This window comes from Salmo salar, chromosome 08, assembly GCF_965601325.2.
Source record: "Salmo salar chromosome 08, fSalSal1, whole genome shotgun sequence".
NCBI lineage: Eukaryota > Metazoa > Chordata > Actinopteri > Salmoniformes > Salmonidae > Salmo > Salmo salar.
This window is the reverse complement of record NC_138298.1, coordinates 43812501-43840000: the sequence shown is the minus strand read 5'-3', so window position 1 is coordinate 43840000 and position 27500 is coordinate 43812501. Positions and strand designations below refer to the sequence as shown.

Genomic DNA, 27500 nt, shown 5'->3' with positions numbered 1-27500 from the left:
GATGTGTCTCTTACCTTGGGACTGTTAAAGGGATGTGTTTCATACCTTGGGACTGTTAAAGGAATGTGTTTCATACCTTGGGACCGTTAAAGGGATGTGTCTCTTACCTTGGGACCGTTAAAGGGATGTGTTTCTAACCTTGGGACCGTTAAAGGGATGTGTCTCTTACCTTGGGACTGTTAAAGGGATGTGTTTCATACCTTGGGACTGTTAAAGGGATGTGTTTCATACCTTGGGACCGTTAAAGGGATGTGTCTCTTACCTTGGGACCGTTAAAGGGATGTGTCTCTTACCTTGGGACCGTTAAAGGGATGTGTCTCTTACCTTGGGACCGTTAAAGGGATGTGTCTCTTACCTTGGGACCGTTAAAGGGATGTGTCTCTTACCTTGGGACCGTTAAAGGGATGTGTCTCTTACCTTGGGACCGTTAAAGGGATGTGTCTCTTACCTTGGGACTGTTAAAGGGATGTGTTTCTAACCTTGGGATTGTTAAAGGGATGTGTCTCTTACCTTGGGACCGTTAAAGGGATGTGTCTCTTACCTTGGGACCGTTAAAGGGATGTGTTTCTTACCTTGGGACCGTTAAAGGGATGTGTTTCTAACCTTGGGCCCGTTAAAGGGATGTGTCTCTTACCTTGGGACCGTTAAAGGGATGTGTTTTTACCTTTGGTGGGTTAAAGGGATGTGTCTCTTACCTTGGGACCGTTAAAGGGATGTGTTTTTACCTTTGGTGGGTTAAAGGGATGTGTCTCTTACCTTGGGACCGTTAAAGGGATGTGTTTTTACCTTTGGTGGGTTAAAGGGATGTGTCTCTTACCTTGGGACCGTTAAAGGGATGTGTCTCTTACCTTGGGAGGGTTAAAGGGATACGTTTCTGGGATTTTGATTTCCAGTTGAAATCTGCCACCTTAGAAAGGGGACAAAAAACAGATATGATCTGTATAGGTAGGTGTGTGTGTGTGGAGTCAGTATAAATGTATGTGCTTATTATGTGTGAGTGAGCAGATGGATGGTGTGTGCGTGTGTGTATGTGTCACCTTCGTACGGCGTGTCCGGTGGTCCTGCGATCTCTCCTCGCAGCTCTGTGAAGTTTTCATCTACCAGATCCACCTTGATCTGGTTTTTACTCGTCTGTCAGAGAAAGAGAGGGATGAAGGATGAAGAGAGAGGGATGAAGAGAGAGGGATGAAGGATGAAGAGAGAGGGATGAAGGATGAAGAGAGAGGGATGAAGAGAGAGGGATGAAGGATGAAGAGAGAGGGATGAAGGATGAAGAGAGAGGGATGAAGGATGAAGAGAGAGGGATGAAGGATGAAGAGAGAGGGATGAAGGATGAAGAGAGAGGGATGAAGGATGAAGAGAGAGGGAGAGGGATGAAGAGAGAGGGAGAGGGATGAAGAGAGAGGGATGAAGGATGAAGAGAGAGGGATGAAGGATGAAGAGAGAGGGATGAAGGATGAAGAGAGAGGGATGAAGGATGAAGAGAGAGGGGGAGGGATGAAGAGAGAGGGAGAGGGATGAAGAGAGAGGGACAGGGATGAAGAGAGGGATGAAGGATGAAGGGAGAGGGATGAAGGGAGGGATGAAGAGAGAGGGAGAGGGATGAAGAGAGAGGGAGAGAGAGAGGGAGAGGGATGAAGAGAGAGGGAGAGGGATGAAGGGAGAGGGATGGGAAGAGAGGGATGAAGAGAGCGGTAGAGGGATGAAGAGAGAGGGAGGGATGAAGAGAGTGTGGTCCCGTAGGACCCTTATCCACCATAAACACAGTTATAGCAGTAGTCCACTGTCTGGCCCAGTGCTTCCCTTCTTCTTATTGAAATAGGACATGGGAGATCCACGTTTTCATTTAGCAAGCTTGACAGCTAACGTCTCTCATTATGTGCTATATAAGAACTGACAACAGTCTAGCTAGCTACAGGGTCCAAAACGTCCTAAATGTCTTCATAGCAAAGACACTAGCTTATTACATAGTAAGAGGGGTGCACCTAGGCAGCTGTCAAAACTAGCAGGCTAGCTAACACGCTAGCTACCCTGTATTAGCTACCTAGCAACACAAGTCAGGTAGTTAGCTAACAACAGCTACAAAAACGTCAACACACATGGGAAGGGGGTTTAAAAAAAAGACAATTTTTTACCATCTTGACAACTATTTGGGATCGACATTTGGCGTTAAAGGGCTTTTGTTTTGCTATCTGTCCAGAGGCCTTTGTTAACATCCGCGATATTTCCTGATCTGTTTCGCCGACATATTTTTACTTCGTAACGGGCATGATGTCGCACAATCACCGATAAACTTCCCCTTGAAAAGGGCCTCGCTTCTTTTTGTTTGTTGCTGCATCAGAAACGCAGACGGACTAGCTGACATTTCCTTACATGACAACTTGCAAAAATAAACAACCACAATTTTAATTTAACCTGATTTTATTTTATTTATTTTTTTAAAAAGCATAACGATTTGCTATAAGTGACCGTAAATAACAATACGGATATTTATCAAACCTCTTCGCTTTTCAGAACTTCTTTGAACTCCCGTTTGATCCTTTGGACCGCTATATTCGCCATGGCTCTGCCGTCTCCCTCCTTCCTGTAGCGGGATGTTACACCTGGGTGACTGGGTCGGTCCTCCGTCCACTCCTGTTGCTGTGTGGATATCTTCTGTCTGTCTCTCTCTCTCTCTCTCGCTCTCTGTCTCTCTCTGTTAGTCTCTTTATCTCTATCTCTCTGTCTCTCTCGTCGGTTTCATTCACTCTCCTTCTTTCTTTCCCTCTTCAAAAACTCAGTACTCCTTTCTTGAAAATGCGTGCCGTGGAGTCTGGAAACACGAACACAGTTTTGCCACAGAGAACTAAACGTTACTAGAAAATGTTTAGTCTGTGAAAGGTTGGTTTTGTGGAAATAGCTAGAAAGAGGAAAGGTTTTTGTTGTTGTCAATCACTGCAGTTTTCCTCTGTTTAGAGTCCTGTGATGTGATGGGATGGTGTGAATACATAACTTTCTCATATGTAACTGTAAATAATATCACTATTCATATGTAACATTAATATGACTAAGAAGGTTATATTGGGCCCGTGTCAAAACACAATTGATAAATTGTAGCCGCACACAGTTTAGGAAATTCTCTCTCTGACACACACACAGTACATTGTCACTAATTCTCACTGTCTGTCTGTCTGTCTGTCTGCGCTGTCTGTCTGTCTGTGCTGTCTGTCTGTCTGCGCTGTCTGTCTGCGCTGTCTGTCTGTCTGCGCTGTGTGTCTGTCTGTGTGTCTGCGCTGTCTGTGTGTCTGCGCTGTCTGCGCTGTCTGTCTGTCTGTCTGCTGTCTGTCTGTCTGTCTGTCTGTCTGTCTGTCTGTCTGTCTGTCTGTCTGTCTGTCTGTCTGTCTGTCTGTCTCTCTGTGCTACCAGTGTCCTGTATAATAGTTTGACCATGGTGGATGGTAAAATCACCATGGAGAAGACATCTCCAGCATCTTCCCTGTTATGATCTGCTGAACAGGGATAGGCCTCTATGGGACACATTTTTTCCAGACATATCTGTCCTTTTGCGTCAACATGAATGGACTCTATTCAGGAAAATAAAGCCTTTTTTTTCTTCAAATCATTCACTTCAACATGAAGTCACATGAACATACTTTTCTGAGGCATTTGGGGGAAAGAGATGACACACAACGGAGTTAATCAGCAGATATTGATTTTGTTGTACACCTAACATGTACTGTCATCCTTCATAATATACTCCCATCTGTCACTGGGTGATTGATTGGTCCTGTATGGTTTGTTTACTTTCCGTAAGTTATCGCGTCTTAACTCGCTCCTGACTTTGATTGGCTGAAATGATATCCCGCTGGATATCTAAACCAATCGGAAGCCTGAGACAGTTGAAACGCTCCAGATGGGAAAAAACCCAAAGGTTTCCACGTTACCACAGCCACAAAGTCAAAATTGGATATACTGTAAAGATGTATGAAAACAAAAAAATGATATCAAAATGCTATTTAAGGTTATGCATAAGATTAGCAGTTTGGTTAAGATTTAAAATACAATTTTAAGAAGAGAAATTGTAGAAAAAGTCGCGATTTAGGACTTTATGGCTGTGGTAACTAGTGACGACCAAAAAAAACGCGAGTTCTCGGTCTCCTCGGAGATCTCGCGTGATGTCCGTGACGTGGCTGTCTCGTACTGTATCAAAACACAGACAGGCAGAGCTCGGGGTCTTATCATCACTTCTCCGTTTTCTAACTAAAAAAACGACCATTTCTATTGGACAGATTCCGGTAGGTCCCCTCCCGTTTCGTTTGTCTCCGTTTCAGAAACGTTTTGCAACAGAATTGGCATAATGAATGAGCCCCAGGAAATGTTTTACTGTACAGATGATATGAGTTTGGCCAGCGGTGGCTTTCTGATACCGTTGTCTACCGCCGGGAACGATAACAACAAGAGACATACATTCCCTGGACTCTGAAGCTGCGTGTGGATCAGTGTTCAGGTAAGTGTCGTCTCTTCTGTTACTTCAATAACACAGCAAAACGCAAATGTACTGGCAGGGCTGGGTAAAACTACTGAATCTGCAGGGTAGGTGGCATAAACACAACCACACGTAACGAATGGATTTTGATTAGAAATATGCATCAAAAGCTCCAATGCAAAGTTTACACCTCTATATTCTTTGAGTTATTACATAAAACTGATCAGAGAACCGAAGTCAAGCCGGAAAATAAAATTGTGGTGTGTGATGTAATATGGAGGACCTGACCAGCCAGTCTATTCCCTGTTTATGTCATGTAAACTCCCAACAAAAATGACTTCACTTCAAATTAAACCTTTTTTTTGTTTTTTTGCATTCATACTACTGGTTTCAATTGAATTATCAGCCAACTTATAAGCAAATACTTTATGAATGTATAGTTACAAAATAAGTTTGCAATCTCGCTAGCCAACTATATCCTACTAATGCTATCCTTACTGTCTTTTAGTACTGTATGAACCAGTAGATAAACACTTAGCTTACAGCTACATTAAAGTTAACAAACTATATCCTACTAATGCTATCCTTACTATGTGTTAGTACTGTATGAACCAGTAGATAAACACTTAGCTTACAGCTACATTAAAGTTAAACGTTTTGAAATACATAACGCCATCTAACCATTTAACTGCATATACCAGTGACGTTATTTGTTATTTTAGCCCATTCTGCTTTTTTCACTCCTTAATGAAATATGTCTACAGGACAACAGTTTGTTTCCTTATTTATTATTGTTCAGTAATACAAGACAGGAGGACTTTATCAGCCTTGGACATGCAGGTCCAGAGACTAGCTGTTTAACTAGTTACAGTTAGTCTGATATTGAACTGAAGAGTCCTAACTTTACTTCTTAAATGTTCTGTTAAAAGTGGGATTTGGCTCCTGAAGCCAAAAACCAGCTGAATACTCCCATCTAGACATGAAAACATGATCTATTGCGCTACGGTTCTAGAAACATAAATCCCCTTTTTAACTTTCACATCGTAATCATTTAACCAGTGTAACGTTACAAAGCAGTATTTTTGAGTGACATGTTGTGTCGTCTGTCTTCAGTTGACCCACAGGTGTTTAGAGGGTCGGATCATTCATTAGTACAGGTCGTCCACTCTGTCTGCTTTCTGTGAACAAGCTCTGTAACATGGAAATAAATACGGCAGTGTGGGAACTATAACCCTATACAAGTGTCTATCAATGTAACCTTTTGTTTTAAAAGTATTATTATTTCTAGCCGATATGAAAGATAAGGTCCTTTATGCTTTCAAAACCGTAGAGCAAGCGATGCCTGTTAAAGTTCAGACCGAGAGTCTCTTAACAAAACTCCCCCCTACAGAAGACGCTTTTGTTCAATGACTCTTATGTAATGGTACCGAAAATCATGAGTTAGCTAACAGGCTAAGCGTCTAACATTAGCTAACAGGCTAAGCGTCTAACATTGGCTAACAGGCTAAGCGTCTAACATTGGCTAACAGGCTAAGCGTCTAACATTGGCTAACAGGCTAAGCGTCTAACATTGGCTAACAGGCTAAGCGTCTAACAGTTGCTAACAGGCTAAGAGTCTAACATTGGCTAACAGGCTAAGAGTCTAACATTGGCTAACAGGCTAAGCGTCTAACATTGGCTAACAGGCTAAGCGTCTAACATTTGCTAACAGGCTAAGCGTCTAACATTTGCTAACAGGCTAAGCGTCTAACATTAGCTAACAGGCTAAGCGTCTAACATTAGCTAACAGGCTAAGCGTCTAACATTAGCTAACAGGCTAAGCGTCTAACATTAGCTAACAGGCTAAGCATCTAACATTAGCTAACAGGCTAAGCATCTACCATTAGCTAACAGGCTTAGCGTCTAACATTAGCTAACAGGCTAAGCGTCTAACATTAGCTAACAGGCTAAGCGTCTAACATTAGCTAACAGGCTAAGCGTCTAACATTAGCTAACAGGCTAAGCGTCTAACATTAGCTAACAGGCTAAGCGTCTAACATTAGCTAACAGGCTAAGCGTCTAACATTAGCTAACAGGCTAAGCGTCTAACATTAGCTAACAGGCTAAGCGTCTAACATTGGCTAACAGGCTAAGCGTCTAACATTGGCTAACAGGCTAAGCGTCTAACATTGGCTAACAGGCTAAGCGTCTAACATTGGCTAACAGGCTAAGCGTCTAACATTGGCTAACAGGCTAAGCGTCTAACAGTTGCTAACAGGCTAAGAGTCTAACATTGGCTAACAGGCTAAGAGTCTAACATTGGCTAACAGGCTAAGCGTCTAACATTGGCTAACAGGCTAAGCGTCTAACATTAGCTAACAGGCTAAGCGTCTAACATTTGCTAACAGGCTAAGCGTCTAACATTTGCTAACAGGCTAAGCGTCTAACAGTTGCTAACAGGCTAAGCGTCTAACATTTGCTAACAGGCTAAGCGTCTAACATTTGCTAACAGGCTAAGCGTCTAACATTGGCTAACAGGCTAAGCGTCTAACATTGGCTAACAGGCTAAGCGTCTAACATTAGCTAACAGGCTAAGCGTCTAACATTAGCTAACAGGCTAAGCGTCTAACATTAGCTAACAGGCTAAGCGTCTAACATTAGCTAACACGCTAAGCGTCTAACATTAGCTAACAGGCTAAGCGTCTAACATTGGCTAACAGGCTAAGCGTCTAACATTGGCTAACAGGCTAAGCGTCTAACATTGGCTAACAGGCTAAGCGTCTAACATTGGCTAACAGGCTAAGCGTCTAACATTGGCTAACAGGCTAAGCTTCTAACATTAGCTAACAGGCTAAGCGTCTAGCATTGGCTAACAGGCTAAGCGTCTAACATTGGCTAACAGGCTAAGCGTCTAACATTTGCTAACAGGCTAAGCGTCTAACATTTTGCGTTTTGTCTCACATCAGAGACTTTGTGTAATTTCACATTTCTACCTCGCCACTACATGGCCACTCCTCATTAGATGTGTCTCTGCTTTGCTTCTAGGGTGGCAATGTTTACCTAACTAGCTAGGTAACTATGTACTGACCAGGATGTGCTTTGTTTAACTGTAAACCATTTCCTCATTGCTTGTTATTTGGCCAAATGAATGAGAACCACGTCAGTGACGGTGTAAATAAGTTACACAACGTCCAAGTAAACATTCAAAGTGACCTTTATCTGTAGCCTCTCTGAGCTACTGCATCTGCCAAGAGGTCCGGGCATTTATGGCACAGGTAGCAATAGTGGGCCTGGTCAAAACTAGTGCATTAAATTGTTAACGGGGGGCGGTGCTATTTGGGATGTCAACAATGTTTCCTCTCTGGGGACTGTGGTGATTCATTCAGACCCAGTTGGTATCGGCAGAGTGAAGCAGCCTGGGAATACTGGTACGTTAAGAAGCAGTTTGTTTTGATATGTTATAGTGTCGCTGTGTGTGTGTGTTCTCATCCCAGGTGTGTGTGTGTGTGTGTTTTGTCAGGTGATCGTAATGGCGGAGGGAGGCTTTGACCCCTGTGAGTGCATCTGCCCCCAGGAGAACGCCATGAGACGACTCATCAACCTGGTAAGACTGTGTGTGTGTGTGTGTGTGTGTGTGTGTGTGTGTGTGTGTGTGTGTGTGTGTGTGTGTGTGTGTGTGTGATGGTGGAGAGAGATTCCATTTGTGTATCAGTCCAAGATGTCTCCATGTTTTCGGTGGAAGTACTTCTGTTTTAAGTTATAATGTTTTACTAACTTAAGGAGAGGAGAGACGGATACCTAGTCAGTTATATGAAATGTGTCTTCTGTATTTATCCCAAACCCCTGGGTACAGCGTGACTGCTTACTTACCCTCACCCTGATGGAGGGGTGCGCTTGTTCACCTCCCCTTAATAATACATTAGAAATAACATGACTGGAAGCTCCTAGGTTAGCCCATGCCTCTACCCATCCAGTGTTTTTACATTTGAGAGAGGGAGAGATTTACACATCGTTACAACACTGTATACAGACATAATATGACATTTGAAATGGCTTTATTCTTTTGGAACTTTTGTGAGTGTAAATGTTTACTGTTCATTTTTTTTATTGTTTATTACACTTTTGTTTATTATCTACTTCACTTACTTCGGCGATGTTAACATATGTTTCCCATGACAATAAAGCCCTTAAATTGAATTGAATTGAGAGAGAGAGAGAGAGAGAGCGCAAAGTAGAGGAATAGAAAAAGGAGAGAGACACAGGGAGAGAAGTAGAGAGAGAGAGGAGGGAGGGAGGAGTAAAGTGTGTGGGACTGTGGAGGCTCTGAGCCAGCAGCATATCCTGGATCCTGCTGTCTGTCTCTCTGTGTTTGTCTTGAGGACTGACAGACAGACACACAGACGGTTGCGTGCACAGATATCTCTCTCTCGCTCTCTGTCTCTCTCTCTCTGTCTCTCTCTCTCTCTCTCTCTCGCTCTCTCTCTCTCTCTCGCTCTCTCTCGCTCTCTCTCGCTCTCTCATCTCTGTCTCTCTCTCTCTCTCTCTCTCATATCTCTCTCTCTGTCTCTCTCTCTCATATCTCTCTCTCTGTCTCTCTCTCTCATATCTCTCTCTCTCTCTCTCTCATATCTCTCTCTCTCTCTCTCTCTCTCTCATATCTCTCTCTCTCTCTCTCTCTCTCTCTCTCTCTCTCTCTCTCTCATATCTCTCTCTCTCTCTCTCTCTCTCTCTCTCTCTCTCTCTCATATCTCTCTCTCTCTCTCTCTCATATCTCTCTCTCTCTCTCTCTCTCTCATATCTCTCTCTCTCTCTCTCATATCTCTCTCTCTCTCTCTTCAAGGTAGTGATTAGAACGTTGCAACAATAGAATGCTGGGAGGCGGGGTTGTAAATCTTTTTTTTTTTAGAATGTGCTCTAGTCAGCCAGGCCATCTCATTGGTCCCTGTGTACAGGTGTGTCTATGTGGCCAGCTGTCATTGGTCCAGCACAACCACGAGAGTTTCCTCATTTGCCTACAGACAGAGCGGGACCTTAACCACGGCTTAGTCCTTTACTTCCTGGGAGATGTCCAATAGATACAGACCTATGATTTATATAGTACATATAGATACAGACCTATGTTATATAGTACATATAGATACAGACCTATGTTGAGTTATATAGTACATATAGATACAGACCTATGTTATATAGTACATATAGATACAGACCTATGTTATATAGTACATATAGATACAGACCTATGATTTATATAGTACATATAGATACAGACCTATGATTTATATAGTACATATAGATACAGACCTATGATTTATATAGTACATATAGATACAGATCTATGATTTATAGTACATATAGATACAGACCTGTTATATAGTACATGTAGATACAGACCTATGATTTATATAGTACATATAGATACAGACCTATGTTGAGTTATATAGTACATATAGATACAGACCTATGTTATATAGTACATGTAGATACAGACCTATGTTGAGTTATATAGTACATATAGATACAGACCTATGTTATATAGTACATATAGATACAGACCTATGTTGAGTTATATAGTACATATAGATACAGACCTATGTTATATAGTACATATAGATACAGACCTATGTTATATAGTACATATAGATACAGACCTATGTTATATAGTACATATAGATACAGACCTATGTTATATAGTACATGTAGATACAGACCTATGTTATATAGTACATATAGATACAGACCTATGTTGAGTTATATAGTACATATAGATACAGACCTATGTTGAGTTATATAGAACGAACGATCCAGAACGCCGCAGCCCGTCTGGTGTTCAACCTTCCCAAGTTCTCTCACGTCACCCCGCTCCTCCGCTCTCTCCACTGGCTTCCAGTTGAAGCTCGCATCCGCTACAAGACCATGGTGCTTGCCTACGGAGCTGTGAGGGGAACGGCACCTCCGTACCTTCAGGCTCTGATCAGGCCCTACACCCAAACAAGGGCACTGCGTTCATCCACCTCTGGCCTGCTCGCCTCCCTACCTCTGAGGAAGCACAGTTCCCGCTCAGCCCAGTCAAAACTGTTCGCTGCTCTGGCACCCCAATGGTGGAACAAGCTCCCTCACGACGCCAGGACAGCGGAGTCAATCACCACCTTCCGGAGACACCTGAAACCCCACCTCTTCAAGGAATACCTGGGATAGGATAAAGTAATCCTTCTAACCCCCCCCCTTAAAAGATTTAGATGCACTATTGTAAAGTGGTTGTTCCACTGGATATCATAAGGTGAATGCACCAATTTGTAAGTCGCTCTGGATAAGAGCGTCTGCTAAATGACTTAAATGTAATGTAAATATAGTACATATAGATACAGACCTATGATTTATATAGTACATATAGATACAGACCTATGTTATATAGTATATATAGATACAGACCTGTTATATAGTACATATACACTACATGTTCAAAAGTTTGGGAGTCACTTAGAAATGTCCTTGTTTTTGAAAGAAAAGCAAATTGTTTGTCCATTAAAATAACATTAAATTGATCAGAAATACAGTGTCGACGTTGTTAATGTTGTAAATGACTATTGTAGCTGGAAACGGCTGATTTTTAATATGGAATATCTACATAGGCGAACAGAGGCCCATTATCAGCAACCATCACTCCTGTGTTCCAATGGCACGTTGTGTTAGCTAATCCAAGATTATCATTTTAAAAGGCTAATTGATCATTAGAAAACCCTTTTTGCAATTATGTTAGCACAGCTGAAAACTGTTGTTCTGATTTCAAGAAGCAATAAAACTGGCCTTCTTTAGACTCGTTGAGTATCTGGAGCATCAGCATTTGTGGGTTGGATTACAGGCTCAAAATGGCCAGAAACAAAGAACTTTCTTCTGAAACTCGTCAGTCTATTCTTGTTCTGAGAAATGAAGGCTATTCCATGTGAGAAATTACCAATAAACTGAAGATATCATACAAACGCTGTGTACTAGTCCCTTCACAGAACAGCACAAACTGGCTCTAACCAGAACAGAAAGAGGAGTGGGAGGCCCCGGTGCACAACTGAGCAAGAGGACAAGTACATTAGAGTGTCTAGTTTGAGAAAACGGACGCCTCACAAAGTCCTCAACTGGCAGCTTCATTAAATATTACCCACAAAACACCAGTCTCAACGTCAACAGTGAAGAGGCGACTCCGGGATGCTGGCCTTCTAGGCAGAGTTCCTCTGTCCAGTGTCTGTGTTCTTTTGCCCATCTTAATCTTGTATTTTTATTGGCCAGTCTGAGATATGGCTTTATCTTTGCAACTCTGCCTAGAAGGTCAGAATCCCGGAGTTTTAGTTTTGTGTTCCTTGAAGAGGGCGAAAGCTGCCAGACAACTTCCACTATCTCATAGGAATTGAATGATTCATTGAAAACCACAAGGTCTCTCTGCCTGTCTCTCTGTCTGCCTGTCTCTCTGCTTGTCTCTCTGTCTGCCTCTCTGTCTGCCTGTATCTCTGCTTGTCTCTCTGCCTGTCTCTCTGTCTGCCTGTCTCTCTGCTTGTCTCTCTGTCTGCCTCTCTGTCTGCCTGTCTCTCTGCTTGTCTCTCTCTCTGCCTGTCTCTCTGCTTGTCTCTCTGTCTGCCTGTCTCTCTGCTTGTCTCTCTGTCTGCCTCTCTGTCTGCCTGTCTCTCTGCCTGTCTCTCTGTCTGCCTCTCTGTCTGCCTGTCTCTCTGTCTGCCTCTCTGTCTGCCTGTATCTCTGCTTGTCTCTCTGTCTGCCTCTCTGTCTGCCTGTATCTCTGCTTGTCTCTCTGTCTGCCTCTCTGTCTGCCTGTCTCTCTGCTTGTCTCTCTGTCTGCCTGTCTCTCTGCTTGTCTCTCTCTCTGCCTGTCTCTCTGCTTGTCTCTCTGTCTGCCTGTCTCTCTGCTTGTCTCTCTCTCTGCCTGTCTCTCTGCTTGTCTCTCTGTCTGCCTGTCTCTCTGCTTGTCTCTCTCTCTGCCTGTCTCTCTGCTTGTCTCTCTGTCTGCCTGTCTCTCTGTCTGCCTCTCTGTCTGCCTGTCTCTCTGCTTGTCTCTCTGTCTGCCTGTCTCTCTGCTTGTCTCTCTGTCTGCCTGTCTCTCTGCTTGTCTCTCTGTCTGCCTGTCTCTCTGCTTGTCTCTCTGTCTGCCTGTCTCTCTGCTTGTCTCTCTGTCTGGTCTAATAAGGACATAACCAACATGATCTGTAAACTCATGTTCTTTCTCTCTCTCTCTCTCTATCCTCCTGTGTTCTTGTCCTCCAGCTACGTCAGTCTCAGTCCTACTGTACAGACACAGAGTGCCCTCAGGACAGTATGTATGCTTTTCTATCACCACACACTGACCCACTTTAAGCCTAGTGCTGGTCTAAACAACACTTTCAGTGGAGATACACACTTTGTCTTTTTTCTCGTGTCGATACACCATCCAGCCAAGTGGTTATTAGTGTGTGTGTCTGTCTCTGTGTCCCTCCAGCGCCAGGACCCAGTGGCTCAGTAGGAGGTGGAGACCTGACTGTCCCCATGGTTCTGATGGGCTGGATGGTTCTGGTTCTGCTCCTCTTCCTCTTCAGACCCAACAGCCTCAGAGGATCCACAGCACCGCCTGCCGGAAAACCTACTGGACCTCACAGTGTAGGTATGGAGGGAGGAGGAGGTATAGAGGGAACCTACTGGACCTCACAGTGTAGGTATGGAGGGAGGAGGAGGTATAGAGGGAACCTACTGGACCTCAGTGTAGGTATGGAGGGAGGAGGAGGGAATCTACTGGACCTCACAGTGTAGGTATGGAGGGAGGAGGAGGTATAGAGGGAACCTACTGGACCTCACAGTGTAGGTATGGAGGGAGGAGGAGGTATAGAGGGAATCTACTGGACCTCACAGTGTAGGTATGGAGGGAGGAGGAGGGAACCTACTGGACCTCACAGTGTAGGTATGGAGGGAGGAGGAGGTATAGAGGGAACCTACTGGACCTCACAGTGTAGGTATGGAGGGAGGAGGAGGTATAGAGGGAACCTACTGGACCTCAGTGTAGGTATGGAGGGAGGAGGAGGGAATCTACTGGACCTCACAGTGTAGGTATGGAGGGAGGAGGAGGTATAGAGGGAACCTACTGGACCTCATATGGAGGGAGGAGGAGGTATAGAGGGAACCTACTGGACCTCAGTGTAGGTATGGAGGGAGGAGGAGGGAATCTACTGGACCTCACAGTGTAGGTATGGAGGGAATCTACTGGACCTCACAGTGTAGGTATGGAGGGAGGAGGAGGGAATCTACTGGACCTCACAGTGTAGGTATGGAGGGAGGAGGAGGGAATCTACTGGACCTCACAGTGTAGGTATGGAGGGAGGAGGAGGTAATCTACTGGACCTCACAGTGTAGGTATGGAGGGAGGAGGAGGTATAGAGGGAATCTACTGGACCTCACAGTGTAGGTATGGAGGGAGGAGGAGGGAATCTACTGGACCTCACAGTGTAGGTATGGAGGGAGGAGGAGGGAATCTACTGGACCTCACAGTGTAGGTATGGAGGGAATCTACTGGACCTCACAGTGTAGGTATGGAGGGAGGAGGAGGGAATCTACTGGACCTCACAGTGTAGGTATGGAGGGAGGAGGAGGGAATCTACTGGACCTCACAGTGTAGGTATGGAGGGAGGAGGAGGTAATCTACTGGACCTCACAGTGTAGGTATGGAGGGAGGAGGAGGTATAGAGGGAATCTACTGGACCTCACAGTGTAGGTATGGAGGGAGGAGGAGGGAATCTACTGGACCTCACAGTGTAGGTATGGAGGGAATCTACTGGACCTCACAGTGTAGGTATGGAGGGAGGAGGAGGGAATCTACTGGACCTCACAGTGTAGGTATGGAGGGAGGAGGAGGGAATCTACTGGACCTCACAGTGTAGGTATGGAGGGAGGAGGAGGGAATCTACTGGACCTCACAGTGTAGGTATGGAGGGAGGAGGAGGTATAGAGGGAATCTACTGGACCTCACAGTGTAGGTATGGAGGGAGGAGGAGGGAATCTACTGGACCTCACAGTGTAGGTATGGAGGGAGGAGGTATAGAGGGAATCTACTGGACCTCACAGTGTAGGTATGGAGGGAGGAGGAGGGAATCTACTGGACCTCACAGTGTAGGTATGGAGGGAGGAGGAGGTATAGAGGGAATCTACTGGACCTCACAGTGTAGGTATGGAGGGAGGAGGAGGTATAGAGGGAATCTACTGGACCTCACAGTGTAGGTATGGAGGGAGGAGGAGGTATAGAGGGAACCTACTGGACCTCACAGTGTAGGTATGGAGGGAGGAGGAGGGAATCTACTGGACCTCACAGTGTAGGTATGGAGGGAATCTACTGGACCTCACAGTGTAGGTATGGAGGGAATCTACTGGACCTCACAGTGTAGGTATGGAGGGAGGAGGAGGTATAGAGGGAACCTACTGGACCTCACAGTGTAGGTATGGAGGGAGGAGGAGGTATAGAGGGAACCTACTGGACCTCACAGTGTAGGTATGGAGGGAGGAGGAGGTATAGAGGGAACCTACTGGACCTCACAGTGTAGGTATGGAGGGAGGAGGAGGTATAGAGGGATCCTATTGGACCCCACAACGTACGTATAGAGGGATCCTATTGGACCCCACAACGTACGTATAGAGGGATCCTATTGGACCCCACAACGTACATATAGAGGGATCCTATTGGACATCACAACGTTCGTATAGAGGGATCCTATTGGACCCCACAACGTACGTATAGAGGGATCCTATTGGACCTCACAACGTTCGTATAGAGGGATCCTATTGGACCCCACAATGTACATATAGAGGGAGGAGGAGGGATAGAGGGAAGAGGAGGGATAGAGGGGGGATGGAGAAGAGGAGGGGGGATGGAGAAGAGGAGGGGGGATGGAGAAGCGGAGGGGGGATGGAGAAGAGGAGGGTGGATGGAGAAGAGGAGGGGGGATGAAGAAGAGGAGGGGGGATGGAGAAGAGGAGGGTGGTTGAAGAAGAGGAGGGTGGATGGAGGAGAGGAGGGGGGATGAAGAACAGGAGGGGGGCTGGAGAAGCGGAGGGGGGATGGAGAAGAGGAGGGTGGATGGAGAAGAGGAGGGGGGATGAAGAAGAGGAGGGGGGATGGAGAAGAGGAGGGTGGTTGAAGAAGAGGAGGGTGGATGGAGGAGAGGAGGGGGGATGAAGAACAGGAGGGGGGCTGGAGAAGAGGAGGGGGGATGAAGAAGAGGAGGGTGGATGGAGAAGAGGAGGGGGGATGGAGAAGAGGAGGGTGGATGGAGAAGAGGAGGGTGGATGAAGAACAGGAGGGGGGCTGGAGAAGAGGAGGGTGGATGAAGAACAGGAGGGGGGATGGAGAAGAGGAGGGTGGTTGAAGAAGAGGAGGGTGGATGGAGGAGAGGAGGGGGGATGAAGAAGAGGACGGTGGATGGAGAAGAGGAGGGTGGATGAAGAAGAGGAGGGTGGATGAAGGGATGGTTTTGATATTGTTTTATGTATTTGTTTGTTTGTTTACCGTTGTTCCTCCGGTGTTGTTGTGTTTTAACAGAGTCGTGACCAGGAGCCCCCATCTCCCCCGGTGGACTAGCAACGGAACCAAACGGAACCACCAGCCGTTCTGCCGTTCTACGTTGGTACCCGGAAACCCAACAGCTTACTGCGACCTCTGACCCCTGTACATCAACATGTATTTCCTGTATAGTGCACTACTTTTGACCAGAGCCCTATGGAGGTAGTGCACTACTTTTGACCAGAGCCCTATGGGGGTAGTGCACTACTTTTGACCAGAGCCCTATGGGGGTAGTGCGCTACTTTTGACCAGAGCCCTATGGGGTAGTGTACTACTATAGACCAGAGCCCTATGGGGTAGTGCACTACTTTTGACCAGAGCCCTATCGGGGTAGTGCGCTACTTTTGACCAGAGCCCTATCGGGGTAGTGCACTACTTTTGACCAGAGCCCTATCGGGGTAGTGCACTACTTTTGACCAGAGCCCTATGGGGGTAGTGCACTACTTTTGACCAGAGCCCTATGGGGGTAGTGCACTACTTTTGACCAGAGCCCTATGGGGGTAGTGCACTACTTTTGACCAGAGCCCTATGGGGGTAGTGCACTACTTTTGACCAGAGCCCTATGGGGGTAGTGCACTACTTTTGACCAGAGCCCTATGGGGGTAGTGCACTATATAGGCCAGGGATGAGGGTGCGGGATCCACAGTTGTTCACGGGTCTGCATACCCACATCTATTTTCTTATTTTATTTTTTATTTTATTTCACCTTTATTTAACCAGGTAGGATAGTGGAGAACAAGTTCTCATTTACAACTGCGACCTGGCCAAGATAAAGCAAAGCAGTTCGACAACATACAACAACACAGAGTTATACATGGAGTTAAACAAACATACAGTCAATAATACAGTAGAAAAATAAGACTATATACAATGTGAGCAAATGAGGTGAGATAAGGAAGGTAAAGGCAATAAATAGGCCATGGTGGTGAAGTAAATACAATATAGCAAGTAAAACACTGGAATGGTAGATTTGTAGTAGCAGAAAGTGCCAAGTAGAAATACTGGGGTGCAAAGGAGCAAAATAAATAAATAAATACAGTAGGGGAAGAGGTGACTAACATAACGAGAGAGAAACTGCTGATATACAAAAAGCACATTTAGAAATTCCACTTTGTGTGTTCTGCTAATCTACCTCAGAGGGGCGGGAATGTAGAGTCTGGATCAGCCTTTTATACTGTCCTCTTCCCTCTGGGCATCACTGGCTGCATCTCAGATGGGCCTTTCTAGTGCACTACATGGGGCTCTAGTCAGAATTAGTGCACTACATAGGGCTCTAGTCAGAATTAGTCTAGTCAGAATTAGTCTAGTCAGAATTAGTGCACTACATGGGGCTCTAGTCAGAATTAGTCTTGTCAGAATTAGTGCATTACATAGGGCTCTAGTCAGAATTAGTCTAGTCAGAATTAGTGTATTACATAGGGCTCAAGTCAGAATTAGTCTAGTCAGAATTAGTGCATTACATAGGGCTCTAGTCAGAATTAGTCTAGTCAGAATTAGTGCACTACATGGGGCTCTAGTCAGAATTAGTGCATTACATAGGGCTCTAGTCAGAATTACTCTAGTCAGAATTAGTGCACTACATAGGGCTCTAGTCAGAATTAGTCTAGTCAGAATTAGTCAAGTCAGAATTAGTGCACTACATAGGGCTCTAGTCAGAATTAGTGCATTACATAGGGCTCTAGTCAGAATTACTCTAGTCAGAATTAGTGCACTACATAGGGCTCTAGTCAGAATTAGTCTAGTCAGAATTAGTCAAGTCAGAATTAGTGCACTACATAGGGCTCTAGTCAGAATTAGTGCATTACATAGGGCTCTAGTCAGAATTAGTCTAGTCAGAATTAGTGCACTACATAGGGCTCTAGTCAGAATTAGTCTAGTCAGAATTAGTGCATTACATAGGGCTCTAGTCAGAATTAGTCTAGTCAGAATTAGTGCACTACATAGGGCTCTAGTCAGAATTAGTCTAGTCAGAATTAGTGCATTACATAGGGCTCTAGTCAGAATTAGTCTAGTCAGAATTAGTGCATTACATAGGGCTCTAGTCAGAATTAGTCTAGTCAGAATTAGTGCACTACATAGGGCTCTAGTCAGAATTAGTGCACTACATAGACTAAGGTGCAATTTGGGACGCAGACATTATTTTGCTATGGTCAACTAGCTAGTCACTAGTCATCTAGTTTATTGATTGGTCTGATCAACTAGCTAGTCACTAGTCATCTAGTTTATTGATTGGTCTGATCAACTAGCTAGTCACTAGTCATCTAGTTTATTGGGGGGGATAGAATCACTTAGCAACAAGAAGGGGGAGGGGCTCTTCAGAATCGACACCCAACATTCCGCAGTGATGGGGGGGAATAGAATCACTTAGCAACAAGGGGGGGAATAGAATCACTTAGCAACAAAGGGGAGAATAGAATCACTTAGCAACAAGGGGGAGAATAGAATCACTTAGCAACAAGGGGGAGAATAGAATCACTTAGCAACAAGGGGGAGAATAGAATCACTTAGCAACAAGGGGGAGAATAGAATCACTTAGCAACAAGGGGGAGAATAGAATCACTTAGCAACAAGGGGGAGAATAGAATCACTTAGCAACAAGGGGGGGAATAGAATCACTTAGCAACAAGGGGGAGAATAGAATCACTTAGCAACAAGGGGGAGAATAGAATCACTTAGCAACAAGGGGGGGAATAGAATCACTTAGCAACAAGGGGGAGAATAGAATCACTTAGCAACAAGGGGGAGAATAGAATCACTTAGCAACAAGGGGGAGAATAGAATCACTTAGCAACAAGGGGGGGAATATAATCACTTAGCAACAAGAAGGGGGAGAATAGAATCACTTAGCAACAAGAAGGGGGAGGGGCTCTTCAGAATCAACACCCAACATTCCGCAGTGACGTCACAATGGATCTGAGCGTAGCGTGCGTTGATGATGTCATAGTGTAGTTCAACATGTGTTATTGTAGTCAGGTCATGGGGTGTATTCATTAAGTCTATTCTGTTGCGAAACATTTTTAGGTTGTTGCAACAACAAAACAATGTTTTGCATCAGAAACCTTTTTTTACTCCAGAGTTTCTATTGGACAAATGTAGGTAGGCCCCTAAAATGATTAGCGGGTTTCCGTTGCAAGACGGAATGAATACACCCCAGGGTTTATTTTTTTTAATTTTTTTTTTTTAAATCTGTCTGTTTTGAAGCCGATACGCCATTTTGAAAAAGCTATTTTATATTAAACCCCCTCTCTCTCTCTCTCTCTCTCTCTCTCTCTGTCTCTCTCTCTCTCTCTGTCTCTCTGTCTCTCTCTCTCTCTCTCTCCTCTCTCTCTCTCTCTGTCTCTCTCTCTCCTCTCTCTGTCTCTCTCTCTCTCTCTCTGTCTCTCTCTCTCTCTCTCTCTCTCTCTCTCTCTCTCTCTCTCTCTGTCTCTCTCTCTCTCTCTCTGTCTCTCTCTCTCTCTCTCTGTCTCTCTCTCTATCTCTCTCTCTCTCTCTCTCTCTCTCTCTCTCTCTCTCTCTCTCTGTTAGGTGTTGGGCAGAGTGAACGTGAACTTCTCCCTAAAATAGATCCCTATTCCTTATATTAGTAGACTACTTATGTCCAGGGCTCTGGCAAGAGTAGTGCACTATTTAGAGAATAGGGTGTGATTTGGGATGCTGTTAGCCTCTGCTGTGAGGCGTAGTGTAAGAGACGAGGTAGACGGGAGGTCTAAATAGGGAATAGGGTGTGTTTTAAGATGGAGGACAATGGAACCTGTTCTCTTGCTGTGGGCAGGAAATGGTTAACACCAGTGTTAATGGTTCAGCTACAGAGGCCAAAAAGGCCAAGTTATTATAATCTAAAACGTTGAAATGCACTGGGGGTTTTTTTTCTGTCAGGTTGCGACATGGAATAACTCAGGGGCCTTATATATGTCCCTATATACAGTATAGTGCACTACCTAGGCACCCTATTCCCCATATACAGTATAGTGCACTACCTAGGTACCCTATTCCCCATATACAGTATAGTGCACTACCTAGGCACCCTATTCCCCATATACAGTATAGTGCACTACCTAGGCACCCTATTCCCTATATACAGTATAGTGCACTACCTAGGCACCCTATTCCCTATATACAGTATAGTGCACTACCTAGGCACCCTATATACAGTATAGTGCACTACCTAGGCACCCTATTCCCCATATACAGTATAGTGCACTACCTAGGCACCCTATATACAGTATAGTGCACTACCTAGGCACCCTATTCCCTATATACAGTTTATTTTAATGTAACTTTTATTTAACTAGGCAAGTCAGTTAAGAACAAGTTCTTATTTACAATGACAGCCTACCCCCCCCACGGCCAAATCCAGACAACACTGGGCCAATCGTGTGCCGCCTTATGGGACTCCCAATCACGGCCGGTTGTCATACAGCCTGGATTCGAACCAGGGTGTCTGTAGTGACGCCTCTAGGACTGAGATGCAGTGCCTTAGACCGCTGCGCCACTCGGGAGTCCTAGTATAGTGCACTACTTTGACCAGGATGTCAACAACAAAAAAAGGAGGGCTCTAGTCAGAAGTAGTGCACTATATAGGGAATAGGGCGCCATGTGGGACGTAGCCTTGTGTGCTGCCAGTGGAGGCCTCTAATCAAAACACTGTCATTATTACTAGTATTAGTCTTAACAGAGAGCAAGAAAGGGCTTCAACTATGCACTTTACCTTACAAAACAATGAATAAACTGTAATACAACAGCTTCCTGGTCGTCTGTCTGACTTCCTGTGTGTCAATAGATAGAAGTGTTGTGTGAACAAGGTTAACTCTCTGTCCTCTTCTCAAATCCAAACCTAATCATGAATGTCCTATTTGTCAATGTCATATAAAAGCACATTTCAGTGATACTCTTCCGTGTCCCAAATGGCAACCCTGTTTCCTACATAGTGCACTAGTTTGGACCAGAGCCTATATATATAGGAGATAGGTGGCCATCTGGGACAGAAACAAATCCATTCCAGCTGAGCTCACCATGACAACACTGTATTGTTAATCTTTTTGAACCCTGCCCCATCCGGAACGAACCATAATAACGTCCCACTCGCTGATTGGCTGTTCGCGACGCAGACCCCGGAAGACTTCTCTTCGCCCAATTTGTACAATGATCGCCACTAGTTACCACAGTCACAAAGTCAACCCCCCCTCGCCTATTTCGTAAGTTTCTCTTAATTAAATTGTTTATTTTAAACCTTAACCACACTGCTAACCTTATTCCTAACCCTAAATTAAGAGCAAACATCTCTTTATTTTTTTTACGAATTTTTAACAATATGGACCATTTGACTTTGTGACTGTGGCATCTAGTGTAAACCCAGTATAAATGTCAACATTACTGAGCTCTCGTTTGTAACTAAAAGGGTTTTCAGTAGAGCAACTATCGACCCCTTCCACAACCTCCCTCAAACATAGATCTGCTAAGAAACAATACTGATCAATATTACTGATCAATTTACAGCGCGTCAGTAACAAGGAGACATCTGATTTATACCGATTATAACGAGAAATTGAAGTTATCCGGGTAGTTGACTCCGCAGTGGTAAGTGTTACTACTAACTAGCTATGTCATTTACTAATAAGTTAGAATAACGTTAGAACTGTTATTGAACTGTTGGGACGTTCATATTTGTTGTGATTGATTATCTCTCTCAGATTAATTTTTAGCCGAGTAGAATAATCCAACCAATTCAGTGTTCTGACCCTAACAACAGTAGTCAAGCACCCATGCTAACTGGTTAACTGGTTAACTGGCTAGCTGGTTAACTGACGAGCTGACTAGCTGGCTGACTGACTAGCTGACTAACTGGTTAGCTGACGAGCTGGTTAGCTGGCTGGCTGACTGACGAGCTGGTTAACTGACTAGCTGGTTAGCTGGTTAACTGACTAGCTGGTTAACTGGCTAGCTGACGAGCTGGTTAACTGACTAGCTGGTTGGCTGGTTAACTGACTAGCTGGTTAACTGACTAGCTGGTATCAGTTATTCTGCGTTCTGGTCCCCTCAAGACGCTCTGAAATCGGAGTAGATAGCCGGAGTGAATTTATGAACGCATCCTAAAATCAGAAGGGAATGAAAAAGTTCCTGTATTTATCTGGTTTCAGACATCGAGGCATTAATCCAGAATGTGTGACTTGATGGTGAAAGTTGTTGTGCGGAGTTTAGCGCGGCTATGACAGTTTAATAGTGGAACGACCCTGGGTTTCTCAACGCGGATATGGACTCTACCGCCTGAGCATGTTAACGCTGGACTTCGGGTTTAGAAGGTCGAGGGTTCAAGGCCTGCTCCCTGCCTGTTTTATTACAATACATTCACACACGGTTACGTAATAAACTGGTTTTCTTTTCCATACACACAACCCTTGTCCAAATAGGCTAATATTATACAACTGTTTTTAAATGAGCTATTTGGCTTCAGTTCTTCACTCAAGTGAGGGTCATATTCTCTGAAGTTTAATTTGTCTCGACTTTTCTACTTTTGTTTTTCTGGTTTGTTTTAATTCAGGATTCTTCCCTCCAGGAAGTTTTTCCTTAGCTAGTTGCCACCAGGGTTGGGAAGTAACGGATTTCATTACAAACATATTGTAATCAGATTACAGATACTACATGAAAAACTACATGATTAGTTCAAGGGTGACTTTTTTTTTTTTATTCAGAAAGGAGGTTTGTGGGTGAAAAATCTTTGCCACTAATCTGTTTTCTCAATTCAACTTTGAAAAAAGACACAATGTTTACATTTGTTCCACCTGAGTGAGTCTGACCACCAATCAGAGACCACTAATGATGACACACCAATCAGACCACTAATGATGACACACCAATCAGAGACCACTAATGATGACACACCAATCAGAGACCACTAATGATGACACACCAATCAGAGACCACTAATGATGACACACCAATCAGAGACCACTAATGATGACACACCAATCAGAGACCACTAATGATGACACACCAATCAGAGACCACTCATGATGACACACCAATCAGAGACCACTAATGATGACACACCAATCAGAGACCACTAATGATGACACACCAATCAGAGACCACTAATGATGACACACCAATCAGAGACCACTAATGATGACACACCAATCAGAGACCACTAATGATGACACACCAATCAGAGACCACTAATGATGACACACCAATCAGAGACCACTAATGATGACACACCAATCAGAGACCACTAATGATGACACACCAATCAGAGACCACTAATGATGACACACCAATCAGAGACCACTCATGATGACACACCAATCAGAGACCACTAATGATGACACACCAATCAGAGACCACTCATGATGACACACCAATCAGAGACCACTAATGATGACACACCAATCAGAGACCACTAATGATGACACGCCAATCAGAGACCACTAATGATGACACACCAATCAGAGACCACTAATGATGACACGCCAATCAGAGACCACTAATGATGACACGCCAATCAGAGACCACTAATGATGACACGCCAATCAGAGACCACTCATGATGACACACCAATCAGAGACCACTAATGATGACACACCAGATGTGTTTGATAGATGGAGGGGGATGTAGCAGGAAGAAGGTTTTTCTAGGTTACAGTCCAAGCTGTGTTTTTCCAACGGTGGTCGACTGCTGTCGCCATCCAAAAGATGAACCAACGTGAATAAACGCTCGGCGGTAAAGGATGACAGCGGTGGCGTCGTCTACGGCGATACGGACATGACTTATTACTGACATCTACATAGCGCGTTAACGTGAATCACACTGCTGCTCTCTCATTTAGCGATTTTACGCCTTACGGATTGTGGTTGTTGTGGACGGGCTGTTCACTCATCTAAATGTGTATTTGAACCCAATAATGATTTGAATTCAATACATTTAATCGGCCTATCAAACATTTTGTTTTTGGAACAAGTGGAAAAATGAGCTCTTGCAACAGCTGCACGATGCCCGATCAGTCTCCATGACAACAACAGAGTAAGGCTGGCTAATAAGTCCTTCGTTTTTGGGGGGTTATGCTCCGGAAAAACAATTTTGTCTAATCTATATTTCCATATTTCCAAGTCCTATTCTTGAAGATTAAGGGGTATAAACATTTTTGTTGTTGAAATGACTGGAATTCTGATAGACTTTGTATATACAAAAACAAAAGATATAATTTAATCGTAATTTAATCGTATTGTTATATGTAGTAGAAAGCGATGGGTTAGAAGCCAACATAACCAACCCATAAAGTAACATTCAACATCCATATATATGACCAGCTGTGTGAACTTTAACATTGATTTATCCTGCGATAGATGTCGTTCAATTAGTAACATACATGTTTGTTTTCTTCTTACTGCCTCTTAAAGGGAAAAGTAACTTTACTGATTACAGTTTTGGACAGGTTAGTAACTAAGGGATTACATTTAGACAGTAACCTGCCCAACCCTGGTTGACAATAATGCTATTGAGTCTTGAAGGTCATGTTACTGACAAGCACTTGGCAAATGTACATATCAATACAAAGAATATTTAGACTGATGTCTCCTCTCTCTCTCTGTCTCTCTCTCTCTGTCTCTCTGTCTCTCTCTCTCTGTCTGCCTCTCTCTGTCTGCCTCTCTCTGTCTGCCTCTCTCTCTGTCTGCCTCTCTCTGTCTGCCTCTCTCTCTGCCTCTCTCTCTGCCTCTCTCTCTGCCTCTCTCTCTCTGCCTCTCTCTCTGCCTCCCTCTCTCTCTCTCCCCAGATGTTCCAGATCAACAGAATCTGCTGTATAGGAGCTGGCTATGTGGGAGGGCCAACCTGCAGTGTCATCGCCCACATGTGTCCAGAGATCCACGTGACAGTGGTCGACGTCAACGAATCACGGATCAACGCCTGGAACTCCGACACACTGCCCATATACGAGGTATCACACACACACTCACACACACACCACACACACACAGACATACACACACCACACGTACACACACAGTTGTACATACACACAAACACACACATAAACGTCTATGGCAAGACTTGAACATTGTTATCTAGTTATCTATCCAATCGTGGTAGAGCTTGAAGAATTCTGACAATAACAATGGACTAATATTATACAACTGTTACGTGAATTAAGTTATCAATGTTGTTAAACCGAACTTCCATTAAACTACTCAGTCTGGCCCCAACAGAGGGTGTAAGATTCTGGTTAAATGACGCAGAAGGAGAACCAGCCCACAATGGTGAAAACGTTTATTTATGAGAGCTCTGAAAATTCTTACAATGTACACAAAGCCTTTTATATTAACACACACACACTTACGTCAGTAGAGAACTCCACCCCAGCTTTAGGGCGGATGTATTTTTCCCACAGTACACATACATTCCTTATCAACCTTGCTACCTGTCTTCTGATCTCCTGCCAACTAAGCTGTTCCCAGGCCGTTGTTTCTCTCCCTAATTTAGGGAGGCTTCTTCTCCTGTTCCTTTCCCAAGGTCGTCTCGTTAACTCTGCCCTGCTCATTTTGAACAGTGTCTTATTCACACACAGTATTGGAATATAGTTTTTAACCCATTATTATAACCTTATTTCCAATACATTTCAACAGGTTATAAGGTTTCTGAGTGAAATCATTTAGTCAAACCTTTAATCATATAATTTCCATTACAACAACCCAGGTGTGGAAAGCTCTTAGAGATTTACCCAGAAAGACTCCCAGCTGTTAGAGATTTACCCAGGAAGACTCCCAGCTGTTAGAGATTTACCCAGAAAGACTCCCAGCTGTAATCGCTGCTAAAGGTGTTTCTAACATGTATTGACTCAGGGTGCTGAACACTTATATTTTAGTTATCAAATATTTATTCACCTCTCTCTCTCATTCTCTCCTTCTCTCTCTCTCTCCCCCTCCCTTTCTCTCTCTCTCTCTCCCTCCCTCCCTCCCTCTCTAGCCAGGGTTGAAGGAGGTGGTGGAGTCATGCCGAGGGAAGAATCTCTTCTTCTCTACAGATATAGATTCTGCCATCAGAGATGCTGACCTCGTCTTTATTTCAGTGAGTCTGTCTGTCTGTCTGTCTGTCTGTCTGTCTGTCTGTCTCTGTCTGTCTGTCTGTCGGTGTCTCTGTCTGTCTGTCTGTCGGTGTCTCTGTCTGTCTGTCTGTCTGTCTGTCGGTGTCTCTGTCTGTCTGTCTGTCTGTCTGTCTGTCGGTGTCTCTGTCTGTCTGTCTGTCGGTGTCTCTGTCTGTCTGTCGGTGTCTCTGTCTGTCGGTGTCTCTGTCTGTCGGTGTCTCTGTCTGTCGGTGTCTCTGTCTGTCTGTCGGTGTCTCTGTCTGTCTGTCGGTGTCTGTCTGTCTGTAGGTGTCTGTGTGTCTGTCTGTCTGTCTGTAGTGTGTGTCTGTAGTGTCTGTCTGTCTGTCTGTAGTGTGTGTCTGAGTTCCTGTCGTCCCTCCCCAGGTGAACACCCCCACTAAGACCTATGGGATGGGGAAGGGGCGTGCCGCCGACCTAAAGTACATAGAGGCCTGCGCTCGCCGCATCGTAGAGGTTTCCGACGGTTACAAGATCGTCACGGAGAAGAGCACGGTTCCTGTCCGAGCGGCTGAGAGCATCAGACGGATATTTGACTCCAACACCAAACCCAACCTCAACCTGCAGGTAGGTGAATACCTGGTTACAATACCTGGTTATAATACCTGGTTATAATACCTGGTTACAATACCTGGTTACAATACCTGGTTACAATACCTGGTTATAATACCTGGTTATAATACCTGGTTATAATACCTGGTTACAATACCTGGACCTGGTTATAATACCTGGTTATAATACCTGGTTACAATACCTGGTTATAATACCTGGTTACAATACCTGGTTACAATACCTGGTTATAATACCTGGTTATAATACCTGGTTACAATACCTGGTTACAATACCTGGTTACAATACCTGGTTATAATACCTGGTTACAATACCTGGACCTGGTTACAATACCTGGTTACAATACCTGGTTACAATACCTGGTTATAATACCTGGACCTGGTTACAATACCTGGTTACAATACCTGGTTACAATACCTGGTTACAATACCTGGTTACAATACCTGGACCTGGTTACAATACCTGGTTACAATACCTGGTTACAATACCTGGTTACAATACCTGGTTACAATACCTGGTTATAATACCTGGTTACAATACCTGGTTATAATACCTGGACCTGGTTACAATACCTGGTTACAATACCTGGTTATAATACCTGGACCTGGTTACAATACCTGGTTACAATACCTGGTTACAATACCTGGTTATAATACCTGGTTACAATACCTGGTTATAATACCTGGTTACAATACCTGGACCTGGTTACAATACCTGGTTATAATACCTGGTTATAATACCTGGTTACAATACCTGGTTATAATACCTGGTTACAATACCTGGTTATAATACCTGGTTACAATACCTGGACCTGGTTA

At 44.3% G+C, this 27500-nt stretch overlaps 3 protein-coding genes across 18 annotated transcripts in view; 2 read left to right on the top strand and 1 right to left on the bottom strand.

The window, feature by feature from the left end:
- LOC123739896 (ubiquitin-conjugating enzyme E2 K) overlaps positions 1 to 2816 on the bottom strand; it is a 10895-nt gene extending 8079 nt beyond the window's left edge. The window contains exons 1-3 of the mRNA XM_082978731.1: positions 2500 to 2816; positions 1038 to 1131; positions 849 to 907 (exon numbers count right to left, since the gene is read on the bottom strand). Coding sequence (XP_082834857.1) covers positions 849 to 907; positions 1038 to 1131; positions 2500 to 2562 — 216 coding nt within the window. The 5' untranslated portion in view covers positions 2563 to 2816. The remainder of the gene's footprint in view (positions 1 to 848; positions 908 to 1037; positions 1132 to 2499) is intronic.
- Positions 2817 to 4155: 1339 nt separating this feature from the next.
- On the top strand, positions 4156 to 19265 carry LOC106599908 (small integral membrane protein 14). Of its 16 annotated transcripts, none has more exons than XR_014393127.1 (10): positions 4156 to 4274; positions 4371 to 4486; positions 7965 to 8048; positions 12710 to 12758; positions 12921 to 13152; positions 13203 to 13540; positions 13668 to 14227; positions 14262 to 14782; positions 14851 to 15002; positions 16002 to 19265. XR_014393127.1 is itself a non-coding variant. In XM_082978720.1 (10 exons), exon 10 carries the CDS (start codon positions 17236 to 17238, stop codon positions 18178 to 18180), a length of 945 nt encoding a protein of 314 aa, XP_082834846.1. In that variant the 5' UTR covers positions 7574 to 7872; positions 7965 to 8048; positions 12710 to 12758; positions 12921 to 13152; positions 13203 to 13540; positions 13668 to 14227; positions 14262 to 14504; positions 14554 to 14782; positions 14851 to 15002; positions 16002 to 17235; the 3' UTR covers positions 18181 to 19265. The 16 variants fall into 16 exon arrangements, 12 of the variants coding, with proteins under 12 accessions (XP_082834849.1, XP_082834856.1, XP_082834855.1 ...); XM_082978720.1 differs by lacking the exons at positions 4156 to 4274; positions 4371 to 4486 and adding an exon at positions 7574 to 7872 and having other exon boundaries at positions 14262 to 14504; positions 14554 to 14782; XM_082978722.1 differs by lacking the exons at positions 4156 to 4274; positions 4371 to 4486 and adding an exon at positions 7574 to 7872 and having other exon boundaries at positions 14262 to 14600; positions 14713 to 14782.
- A 1970-nt stretch (positions 19266 to 21235) lies between these two features.
- The window catches only part of LOC123724031 (UDP-glucose 6-dehydrogenase), a 23290-nt gene continuing 17025 nt past the window's right edge, over positions 21236 to 27500 (top strand). The window contains exons 1-4 of the mRNA XM_082978716.1: positions 21236 to 21599; positions 24790 to 24951; positions 25977 to 26078; positions 26479 to 26679. Coding sequence (XP_082834842.1) covers positions 24790 to 24951; positions 25977 to 26078; positions 26479 to 26679 — 465 coding nt within the window. The 5' untranslated portion in view covers positions 21236 to 21599. The remainder of the gene's footprint in view (positions 21600 to 24789; positions 24952 to 25976; positions 26079 to 26478; positions 26680 to 27500) is intronic.

Bases quoted from the DNA above. Each gene is read 5' to 3' on its own strand.
- LOC106599908 (XM_082978723.1), top strand. From the start codon at position 17,236: ATGGGCCTTTCTAGTGCACTACATGGGGCTCTAGTCAGAATTAGTGCA.